Source organism: Macaca fascicularis, chromosome 16 (assembly GCF_037993035.2).
Source record: "Macaca fascicularis isolate 582-1 chromosome 16, T2T-MFA8v1.1".
Lineage (NCBI taxonomy): Eukaryota > Metazoa > Chordata > Mammalia > Primates > Cercopithecidae > Macaca > Macaca fascicularis.
The window spans coordinates 82,754,932-82,767,131 of NC_088390.1; the positions used below are offsets into that span (position 1 = coordinate 82,754,932).

Genomic DNA, 12,200 nt, shown 5'->3' on the forward strand with positions numbered 1-12,200 from the left:
TTGCCCATCATCTGTACCAAGCCTACCTATAAGATGGAAAAGATTTAAGGTTTCACTCCTTCATTCATACAACTTCTCTTTTAACAAATTACTCTAAAATGAGCTTCTCAACCTTAGCACTTCTGACATTTTGGACTAGGTGATTATCGCACTGTAGGATGCTGAGCATCATGGCCTTTACCTACGAGATGCCAGCAGCACCCCAGCTCCCATGGTTGTGACAACCAGAAACATCTCCAGACATTGCCAAATATCCACTGTGAGGCAAAACTCACCCGTGGGCAAGAAGTAGTGCTCTAAATAATGGGTTTGGCCAGGTGCGGTGGCTCACACCTGTAATCCCAGCACTTTGAGAGGCCAAGGCAGGGGGATCACGAGGTCAGCAGTTCGAGACCAGCCTGGCCAAGATGGTGAAACCCCGTCTCTACTAAGAATACAAAAAAATTAGCTGGGGGCAGTGTCAGGCACCTGTAATCCCAGCTACTTGGGAGGATGAGGCAGGGGAATCACTTGAACCCGGGAGGTGGAGGTGGCAGTGAGCTGGAATCGCACCACTGCACTCTAGTCTGGGTGACAGAGCAAGACTCTATCTCAAAAAAAAAAAGAATGGATTTGAGGAAAATAAAATAGTTCATCTCCCTAAAAAATGCAAAGGTTCTCAGGTTGAATATTTATTGTCATAACCATTCTAAGATCTTAAACTAAATTACCAACAAATGAACCACTGGAACACACTGGATAACTGACATACAGATGTAAAGCATATTTAATTTAGGAGGCGCAATTTATTACACATACAAGAAATAATTTTTTCAGAATTTTCTTGGCTAAGCCTATTAGAGTCACACAAAACAATGTGATGATAACTGTGGAAGCTGCAATGTAAACACACCAGTATGTCTAGAAGTAATGCAGTTCTTTTCCTATGACTCATAAAGATGACTGCCAGGGAAACCATGGTTACGACCATTAAGCAACAAAGCAACATCCTCAGAATAAATAATCTCACCATATAAAATACTCTGATAATACAACATCTATCAAAGTAACCTCTGACCCAGTAATTTTATTTCTCGGTCTTTTTTTTTTTTTTTTTCTTTTGAGATAGGAGTATCACGTATCACTCTGTCACCCAGGCTAGAGTACAGTGGCGTGATCTCAGCTCACTGCAACCTCCGTCTCCCAGGTTCAAGCAATTCTCCTGCTTCAGCCTTCCAAGCAGCTGGGATTACAGATGTGTGCCACCACGCCTGGCTAATTTTTGTGTTTTTAGTAGAGACAGGTTTCACCATGTTGGTCAGGCTGGTCTCGAACTCCTGACCTCGTGATCTGTCTGCTTAGGCCTCCCAAAGTGCTGGGATTACAGGTGTGAGCCACCACAACCAGCCTATTTCTTGGTCATTATCCTACAACATACTCAGCCGCTTACAAAAGGACATTAAGTCAAGGTTACTCACAGGTAGTAACATCTGGCAACTGAGCATGTCCACCCTGAGCCCAAATCTTGGTTTCTTTTTTTTTTTTTTTTTTTTTGAGACGGAGTCTCCCTCTGTCGCCCAGGCTGGAGTGCAGTGGCGCGATCTCCGCTCACTGCATGCTCTGCCTCCGGGTTCATGCCATTCTTCTGCCTCAGTCTCCCGAGTAGCTGGGACTACAGGCGCCCGCCACCACACCCGGCTAATTTTTTGTATTTTTAGTAGAGATGGGGTTTCACCGTGTCAGCCAGGATGGTCTTGATCTCCTGACCTCGTGATCCGCCTGCCTCGGCCTCCCAAAGGTTGGGATTATAGGCATGAGCCACCACGCCCGGCCCCAAATCTTGGTTTCTAAATACCATTCTCAGCTGGTCTGATGCTAATGGGTTATCAATACTTACTAATATTAGTGTTACTAAAAAGTTGGCATACGGCCGGGCGCGGTGGCTCAGGCCTGTAATCCCAGCACTTTGGGAGGCCGAGACGGGCGGATCACGAGGTCAGGAGATCGAGACCATCCTGGCTAACCCGGTGAAACCCCGTCTCTACTTAAAAAAAAAATACAAAAAAACTAGCTGGGCGAGGTGGCAGGCGCCTGTAGTCCCAGCTACTCGGGAGGCTGAGGCAGGAGAATGGCGTGAACCCAGGAGGCGGAGCTTGCAGTGAGCTGAGATCTGGCCACTGCACTCCAGCCTGGGCGACAGAGCGAGACTCCGTCTTAAAAAAAAAAAAAAAAAAAAATGTTGGCATACATTCCAGCACTGCTAAACCTGACTGATTTTTTTTTTTTCCTAGACCGAGTCTTGCTCTGTCACCCAGGCTGGAATACAGTGGCACCATCTTGGCTCACTGCAACCTCCGCCTCCTGGGTTCAAGCGATTCTCCTGCCTCAGCCTCCTAAGTAGCTGGGATTACAGGTGACCACCACCATGCTTGGCTAATTTTTGTATTTTTAGTAGAGATGGGGTTTCACCATGTTGGCCAGGCTGACCTCGTGATCCGCCCTCCTCAGCCTCCCAAAGTGCTGGGATTACAGGCATGAGCCACTGTGCCTGGCCTGACTGATTTTTAAAAATAAATAAATACCATTCTCCAACTAAAGGTATAAGGGCTCCTTGGAGAAATGGCCAAGTACAGTGCTAAGAAATTATAAGATGAGGCCGGGCGCGGTGGCTCAAGCCTGTAATCCCAGCACTTTGGGAGGCCGAGACCGGCGGATCACGAGGTCAGGAGATCGAGACCATCCTGGCTAACCCAGTGAAACCCCGTCTCTACTAAAAATACAAAAAATTAGCCGGGCGTGTTGGCAGGCGCCTGTAGTCCCAGCTACTCGGGAGGCTGAGGCAGGAGAATGGCAGGAACCTGGGAGGCGGAGCTTGCAGTGAGCCGAGATCGCGCCACTGCACTCCAGCCTGGGTGACAAAGCGAGACTCCGTCTCAAAAAAAAAAAAAAAAAAAAAAAGAAATTACAAGATGAACACGGGGCGTAGTTACAGCAGAAAAGTAAGGGAGTCTCCAAAAGTGATGGGGACATGCCAAAAGAACACAGGAGGCAGCTGGAAGGAGCTCTCTCTGGCCAAATATGAGACAAACTGAGCATTAAAATAAAAGTAGGCTGGGTGTGGAGGCTCACATCTGCAATCCCAGCACTTTGGGAGGCCAAGGCAGGCGGATCACCTGAGGTCAGGAGTTGGAGACCAGTCTGGCCAATATGGCGAAACCCTGTCTCTACTAAAAACACAAAAATTAGCCGGGCGTGGTGGGGCACGCCCATAATCCCAGAAACTTGAGAGATTGAGTCACAAGAATCACTTGAACCTGGAAAGCAAACATTGCAGCGAGCCAAGATGGTGCCACTGTGCGCAGGGCAGGGCAGGGCAGGGCTCGGCTCTTTGTTGCCCAGGTTGGAGTGCAGTGGCACGATCTCGGTTCACTCCAACCTCTGCCTCCCAGGTTCAAGTGATTCTCCTGATTCAGCCTCCCAAGTAGCTGGGACTACAGGCACACACCACCATGCCTGGCTAATTTTTTTTTTTGTATTTCTAGTAGAGACAGGGTTTCACCATGTTGGCCAGGTGAGTCTCGAGCTCCTGACCTCAGTTGATGCGCCCACCTCGGCCTCCCAAAGTGCTAGATTACCAGATAATACAATTTTTACAAATTGAAGTTTGTGGCAACCCTGTGTCAAGCAAGTCTACGGGCGCCATTTTTCTCTCTCTCTTTTTTTTCCTTTTTTTAAAGACAGGGTCTCGCTCTATAACCCAGGCTGGAGTGCAGTGGTTCGATCTCGTCTCACTGCAACCTCTGCCTCCTGGGCTCAAGGGAACCTCCCACCTCAGCCTGCCGAATAGCTGGGACCACAGGTGCATGCAACACCTGGCTAATTTTTTGTACTTTTTGTAGAGACGAGATTTCGCCATGTTGCCCAGGCTGGTCTCGAACTCCTGGGCTCAAGTGATCCTGCCACTCTGGCCTCCCAAAGTGTTGGGACTACAAGCATGAGCCACCGTGCCCAGCCTGGGAGCCATTTTTCTAACAGTATGTGCTCATTTCATGTTTCTGTGTCACATTTTGGTAATTCTTGCAGTATTTCCACTTTTTTCATTATTGTTACGTTTTTTCTGGTATCTGTAACCAGTGATCTTTGATATTACTACTGCAATTGTTTTGGGGCAGCATGAACCAAGATCACATAAGACAGCAAACTGGCTGGGTGCAGTGGTGGCTCACACCTGTAATCCCAGCACTTTGGGAGGCCGAGGCAGGTGGATCATGAGGTCAGGAGTTCAAGACCAGCCTGACCAACATGGTGAAACCCTGTCTTTACTAAAAATACAAAAATTAGCCAGGTGTGGTAGAGCGCGCCTGTAATCCCAGTTACTCAGGAGGCTGAGGCAGGAGAATTACTTGGACCCGGGAGGCGGAGGGTGCAGTGAGCTGAGATCCAGAGCAAAATTCTGTCACTGGAAAAAAGACAGCAAACTTAGTAAATGTGTATTCTGACTGCTCCACTGACCTGCTGTTCCCGTCTCTCTTCCTCTTGTTGGACCTCCCTATTCCCTGAGATACAATATATTGAAATTAGGCCAATAACCCTCCAATGGCCTGTAAGTGTTCAAGTGAAAGGAAGAGCCCCATGTCTCTCACTTTAAATCAAAAGCTACAAATAATCAAGCTTAGTGTGTCGAGAGCCAAAAGCTAAACCTCTTTAGTCAAACAGCCAGGTTGTGAATGCAAAGGAAAAGTTCATGAAGGATATTAAAAATTTGACTCCAGGGAACACACGAATGATGAGAAAACAAAACAGCCTTATTACGGAACCAGAGAAATCTGAATGATCTGGATAGAAGATCAAACCAGCCACAAAATTCCCTTAAGCCAAAGCCTAATCCAGAGCAAGGTTGGTTCGTGAAGTTTAAGGAAAGAAGCCATTTCCGTAACCTAAGAGTGCAAGGTGAAGTAGTAAGTGCTCATGTAGAAGCTGCAATAACTTACTCACAAGATCTAACCAAGATAATTGATAAAAGTTCAAACAATATCAAACAACAGGCCAGGCGTAGTGGCTCACACATGTAATCCTAGCACTTTGGGAGGCCGAGGCAGTCAGATCACTTGAGGTCAGGAGTTAATGACCAGCCTGACCAACATGGTGAAACCTCATCTCTACTAAAAATACAAAATTAGCCAGCCATGGTGGTGCATGCCTGTAATCCCAGTTACTCAGGAGGCTGAGGCAGGAAAATCGCTTGAAACTGGGAGGTGAAGGTTGTGGTGAGCCAAGATTGTGCCACTGCACTCCAGCCTGGGCAACACAGCAAGACTCCATCTCAAAATATATATATATATGTGTATATATATCTCAAACAATAGTCTTTCAACAGCTCTGACGGAGATATACAAGGAGATTTGCATTGTTTTCATGCCCACTAATACAACATCCGTTCTGCAGCCCATTGATCAAGGAGTAATTTCAACTTCCAAGTCTTATTATTAGCAGTAATAATAGGCCAGGCGCGGTGGCTCACGCCTGTAATTCTAGCACTTTGGGAGGAGGCCGAGGTGGGCGGATCACAAGGTCAGGAGATTGAGACTATCCTGGCTAACACAGTGAAACCCCGTCTCTACTAAAAATACAAAAAATTAGCCGGGCGTGGTGACAGGCGCCTGTAGTCCCAGCTACTCAGGAGGCTGAGGCAGGAGAATGGCACGAACCCGGGATGAGGAGGTTGCAGTGAGCCAAGACTGTGCCACTGCACTCCAGCCTGGGTGACAGAGCGAGACTCCATCTCAAAAAAAAAAAAAAAAAAGTAATAATAGTAAGGTGATCCTCCCACCTCACCCTCCCACACTGTCAAGAATACAGGCTGAGGCGGGAGGATAACTTGAGCCAATGAATTCGATACCAGCCTGGACAACAAGACAAGACCCCGCCTCTACTAAAAATTTCTAAAAATTAGCTGTGTGCTAGGCACAGTGGCTCATACCTCTAATCCTAGCACTTTGGGAGGCCAAGGTGGGTTGATTGCTTGAGCCCAGGAGTTCAAGACCAGCCTGGACAACATGGCAAAACCCCATTTCTACAAAAATTAGTTAGGTGTGGTGGCACGCACCTGTTGTCCCAGCTTCCAAGCTACTCGGGAGGCTGAGGTGGGAGGATCACCTAAGCCTAAGGAGATAGAAGCTGCAGTGAGCAGTGGTCGCACCACTGCACTCCATGTCTGGGCGACAGAGGGAGACCCTGTCACTGTACTCCAGCCCGGACAGCAGACAGAGACCCCGCCTCTAAAATAAAATAAAAAGAAATCCATTTGGCTGGGCGTGGTGTCTCACTCCTATAATCCCAGCACTTTGGGAGGCCGAGGCAGGCAGATCACCTGAGGTCAGGAGTTTGAGACCAGCCTGGCCAACATGGTGACACCCTGTCTCTATTAAAAATACAAAAATCAGCTGGGCATGGTGGGGCACACCTGCAATCCCAGAAATTCGAGAGAATGAGGCACAAGAATCACTTGAACCAGGAAAGCGGAGGTTGCAGTGAGCCAAGGTCGTACCACTGTACCCGGGTGACAGAGCAAGACTCTGTATCAAAAAAAAAAGAAAGAAAAAAAAGAAATGCATTTTATAAGACAATAGATGCCATAGATAGTGATTCCTCTGAAGGATCCAGACAAAGTAAATTGAAAATCTCTGGAAAGGATGCACCATTCTAGATGCCATGAAGAATATTCATGATTCAGGGGAGGAGGTCAAAATATCAACATTAACAGGAGTTTGGAAGAAGTTGGTTCTAACCCTCATGGATGACTCTGAGGAGCTTAGGGCCTCCATGGTAGAAGTAACTGCAGATGTGGTGGAAATAGCAAAAGAACTAGAATTAGAAATGGAACCTGAAGCTGTGACTGGGCTGCTTCAATCTTATGATAAAACTGTAATGGAGAAGGAGTTGCTTTTATGGATAAGCAAAGAAAGTGGTTTTTTTTTTTTTTTGAGATGAATCTACTGCTGGCGAAGATGCTGTGAACACTGCTGAAATGAAAACAAGGATTTAGAAGTATTACAAAAATTATTTGGTAACACAGTGGCAGGGTTTGAGAAAAGCAACTACAATTTTGAAAGTAGTTCTTTCAGCCAGGCATGGTGGCTCACACCTGTAATCCCAGCACTTTTGGAGGCCAAAGCCGGGTAGATCATCTGAGGTCAGGAGATCGAGACCAGCCTGGCTGACATGGTGAAACCCCATCTCTACTAATAATACAAAAATTAGCTAGGCATGGTGACACACATCTGTAATCATCTGTAATCCCATCTACTCAGGAGGCCGAGGCAGGAGAATTGCTTGAACCCAGGAGGCAGAGGTTGCAGTGAGCCGAAATGGTGACTGCACTCCAGCCTGGGCGACAGAGTGAGATTCTTGTCTAAAAAAAAAAAAGAGAGAGAGAGAAAGTAGTTCTTTCTTCTGGGTAAAATGCTATCAGACAGATCCTTTTATAGTTCCTAAGTGTGATCATTGGGTGTTCACGCTCACATGTGAGATGTGCTACCCTTGAACCTTGTTAGAACATCAGCACATTACCTGGTTGACTTTTTTTTTTTTTTTGAGACAGTCTCGCTCTGTCGCCCAGGTTGGAGTGCAGTGGTGCGATCTTGGCTCACTGCAAGCTCCGCCCCCCCGGGTTCACACCATTCTCCTGCCTCAGCCTCCCGTGTAGCTGGGACTACAGCGTCCACCACCACAGCCGGCTAATTTTATTTTTTGAATGGAATATTTACAGTTAAAACATAGTCTTGCCGGGCGCGGTGGCTCACGCCTGTAATCCCAGCACTTTGGGAGGCCGAGGCGGGCGGATCACAAGGTCAGGAGATCGAGACCACGGTGAAACCCCGTCTCTACTAAAAATACAAAAAATTAGCCGGGCGCGGTTGTGGGCGCCTGTAGTCCCAGCTACTCAGGAGGCTGAGGCAGGAGAATGGCGTGAACCCGGGAGGCGGAGCTTGCAGTGAGCCGAGATCGCGCCACTGCACTCCAGCCTGGGCAACAGAGCGAGACTCCGTCTCAAAAAAAACAAAACAAAACAAAACATAGTCTTAATTACAAAGGGGGAAAAAAAAAAAAGAATAACTTTACAGTGGAGAAACCTGCCACAGAAACCTTAACCAACTTATCAGAATGCACGTCACCAGTAATGGGACACATCACATGTTTTCCGTGATTTTCTGCCAAAAATGCATAACCTGAATCTAATCCTGAGGACATAAACAAGCCCCAATTAAGGGATAGTCTACAAAATCACTTGATCGCACTGTTCAAAAGTATCAAGGTCATAAGAAAAACAAAGAATAGAGCAGCCATTCCAGATTAAATGAGACTAAAAATAAATGACAAGTAAATGCAATGTGTGATCCTGGGTTAGGTCTTGGACAAGAAAACAAGTTTATTCTTTTGCTCTAAAGGACACTGCTGGGACCACTGGTGAAACCTAAGTAAAGTCTGTAAATTACACTGTTATAGCAATGTTAGCTTCCTAGGTCTGACAATGATACTCTGGTTATATAAAAGAGTCTTTTGTCTTTATATATGTACATGTAGGTATTGAGGAATGAAGGGACATTACGTCTGCTACTCACCCTCAAATGGTGAAAAAAAACCCAAGTATATAAATGTTAAATTTGGGAACTCTGAGTGAAGAGCATATGCTGGAAATCTGTACTATTCTTCTGTTTTTTTTTTTTTTTTTTTTGAGACAGAGTCTCGCTCTGTCGCCCAGGCTGGAGTGCAGTGGCACGATCTCGGCTCACTGCAAGCTCCGTCTCCCGGGTTCACGCCATTCTCCTGCCTCAGCCTCCCGAGTAGCTGGGACTACAGGCGCCCGCCACCTCGCCCGGCTAGTTTTTTGTATTTTTTTTAGTAGAGACGGGGTTTCACCGTGTTAGCCAGGATGGTCTCGATCTCCTGACCTCGTGATCCGCCCGCCTCGGCCTCCCAAAGTGCTGGGATTACAGGCGTGAGCCACCGCGCCAGGCCTACGAGTTCAGTCTTAAACAAAATTAAAAAAAATAAAAATAGGCCAGGTGCAGTGGCTCACGCCTGTAATCCCAGCACTTTGGGAGGCCAAGGCAGGCGGATCACAATGTCAAGAGATAGAGAACATCCTGGCCAATAAGGTGAAACTTCGTCTCTACTAAAAATACAAAAATCAGCCGGGCGCAGTGGCTCACGCCTGTAATCCCAGCACTTTGGGAGGCCGAGGCAGGTGGATCACGAGGTCAGGAGATCAAGACCATCCTGGCTAACACGGTGAAGCCCCGTCTCTACTAAAAATACAAAAAATTAGCCGGGCGTGGTGATGGGCGCCTGTAGTCCCAGCTACTCGGGAGGCTGAGGCAGGAGAATGGCGTGAACCCGGGAGGTGGAGCCTGCAGTGAGCCGAGATCGCGTCACTGCACTCCAGCCTGGGCGACAGAGCGAGACTCCATCTCGAAAAATAAATAAATAAATAAATAATAAAAACACAAAAATTAGCTGGGCGTGTTGGCACGCACGTATAGTTCCAGCTACTGGGGAGACTGAGGCAGGAGAAGCGCTTGAACCCGAGAGGAGGAGGTTGTAGTGAGCCAAGATTGCACCACTGCACTCCAGCCTGGCGACAGAGCAAGACTCTATCTCAAAATAAATAAATAAATACAAATAAAAGTTACCTGATCCCCAAAGCCTGGTATTTGATCAACAGATGTCACCCAGCTTACCATAATATAAAAGCTTAAGATTTCACACCATCACATACAACTTTTTTACTAAAGCAAAAATTATCGAATATTGTCTGAATGCTGAGTGCTACGCATAACTGTCCATACACAGTCTACAAATGCGTACAACACAACTCCCTTTTACAAAAGAGGAAATCGGGCCTGGTATGGTGGCTCACATCCATAATCTTATGTAATCTTGGCATTTTGGGAGGTCAGGACAGCAGGACTGTTTGAGCACAGAAGTTCCAAACCAGCCTGGGTAATGTAGGGAGACCCCGTCTCTATTAAAAAAAAAAAGAAAACTATCCAGGCATGGTAGTGTACCCCTAGAGTCCCAGCTACCCAGGAGGTGGAGGTGGGAGAATCACTTGCGCCCAGGAGGTTGAGGCTGCAGTGAGCCATGACTGTGCCACTGTACTCCAGGCTGAGCAACAGAGTGAAATACTTTCTCAAAACATAAAAAAGGCGGAGGATAGCAAATACCATTCCATTATTTAAATACAACAAGACAGCATATATCTACATAGTCGGTAACTCCTAGTCATTCAGACTACTTAAAACTTTCTTCAGGGCCAGGCGCAGAGGATCATGCCTGTAATTCCACCACTCTGGAGGCCAAGGCAAGCAGATCATGAGGTCTGGAGTTTGAGACCAGCCTGGTCAACATGGTGAAACCCTGTCTCTACTAAAAATACATTTTTAGCTGGGGGTGGTGGCACACACCTGTAATCCCAGCCACTCAGGAGGCTGAGGCAGGAGAATTGCTTGAACCCAGGAGGCTGAGGTTGCAGTGAGCCGAGATCACGCCACCGCACTCCAGCCTGGGCGACAGAGTGAGACTCCGTCTCAAAAACAAAACAAAACAAAACAACAACAATAAAAACAAAAAAAAACTTTCTTCAATTTACAACTAAAATAAAAACACAGAGCTCATCTTACACGGCAACTCCAGGCCCGGGTGCACAGTCGCATTTTTGACCATAGGTGGGGAGTGACGACCATCGTCCATGTCCAGTTCCGTGCACTGAGCTTCCCCGTGGATGACAGCCAAACCCAGACGCAGTCTCTCCGCATAGGACTGGGCCCTAGAAGGACAAAGGGAAATGGTGAAACTGACAGGAAGAAATCCCACATATCACTACTGCATCACTTTTTAACCACAAAATGAAAATATGTAACATTTCAGGGACATGCAAAGGCATTATTTATATAAATGAGAATGTGAGGCCCAGGTCAGAATGTAAATGCCTCAAAGGGCACATGAGTTAGCGTCTGGGATTTTATCTGATTCTAGATACTTTTTTTTTTTTTTTTTGAGACAAAGTCTCACTGTCACCCAGGCTGGAGTGCAGTGGCATCAACATGGCTCACCGCAGCCTCAACCTCCTGGGGCTCAGGTGATCCTCCCAGCTCAACCTCCCAAGTAGCTGGGACCACAGGAATATGTTATCACAACTGGCTAATTTTTGTATTTTTGTAGAGACAGGGTCTCACTATGTTACCCAGGCCAGTCTTGAACCCCTGGGCTCAAGCGATCTCCCGCTTTGGCCTCCCAAAGTGCTGGAATTACAGGCGTAAGCCACCCCGCCCAGATCTGATTCTAGATAATTTTGATTCTATCCTTTGTCCAATATTCTTAATAGTCATCTTCAGAAGAGAGAACAACGTTAAAAACCATTGCCTGGGCCGGGCACAGTGGCTCACGCCTGTAATCCCAGTACTTTTAGAGACCGAGGTGGACAGATCACCTGAGGTCAGGAGTTCAAGACTAGTCTGGTGAACACGGTGAAACCCCGTCTCTACTAAAAATACAAAAAATGAGCCAGGAGTGGTGGCAGGTGCCTGTAATCCCAGCTACTGGGGAGGCTGGGGCAGGAGATGTGCTTGAATTGAACCCAGGAGGCAGAGGTTGCAGTGAGCCAAGATCAAGCCATTGCACTCCAGCCTGGGCGACAGAGTGAGACTCGCTGAAAAATGCTCATAGCCTCATTGATTTCCTTTCTCTGGGAACTTGAAGGAACTTTGTTTTCCCAGAGGAAAGCTGAGCAACTCAGCAATCATGTGTGTTGTCTGGAGGCTGGAGATAAAGCTGTGTGTGGCATGGGACATGGCAACGAGGAAGGGGTTAACATGAGAGCCAATGGGTTTTCACAGGCCACGAGTGACAGCCTCTGGATTCCAAAGCAGCTCATTCTGGCTTTGGGAGCACTCAGGAGGGATCAGGACCCATGTCTAGCTTACTTACCTCTTTGCAGCATCAGGAGACTTAGCTACAATGACTGCATTTCTGTAATTTGGAATCTAGATTTGAAGGAAAAATAGAAAATACTGAAAAGTTATCAGAAAATAACACCTGGATGCTGGTATTCAAGTTCTTATAACAATGATCCAAACTAGTCATCAAATATGCTAGAATTTTAGCCACAAGTTTTAGATTTTTCAATATTTATCAATTAACATCATTGCAAAAAGCACTCC

The 12,200-nt window shown here is 46.8% G+C and overlaps 1 protein-coding gene and 1 non-coding gene across 10 annotated transcripts in view; one reads left to right on the forward strand and one right to left on the reverse strand.

Annotated features, from left to right (window-relative positions):
- The window catches only part of PRPSAP1 (phosphoribosyl pyrophosphate synthetase associated protein 1), a 51,292-nt gene that overhangs the window by 8,283 nt on the left and 30,809 nt on the right, over nt 1–12,200 (reverse strand). For all 9 annotated transcript variants that reach the window (XM_074020622.1, XM_005585053.4, XM_045376626.3 and 6 more), the window contains 2 exons: nt 11,968–12,023; nt 10,662–10,807 (listed from right to left, as the gene is read on the reverse strand). In XM_074020622.1, the coding sequence (XP_073876723.1) occupies nt 10,662–10,807; nt 11,968–12,023 (202 nt within the window). The remainder of the gene's footprint in view (nt 1–10,661; nt 10,808–11,967; nt 12,024–12,200) is intronic.
- On the forward strand, nt 7,455–7,558 carry LOC123569644 (small nucleolar RNA U13). The gene has a single exon (XR_006693458.1). It is a non-coding gene; the product is annotated as a small nucleolar RNA U13 (small nucleolar RNA).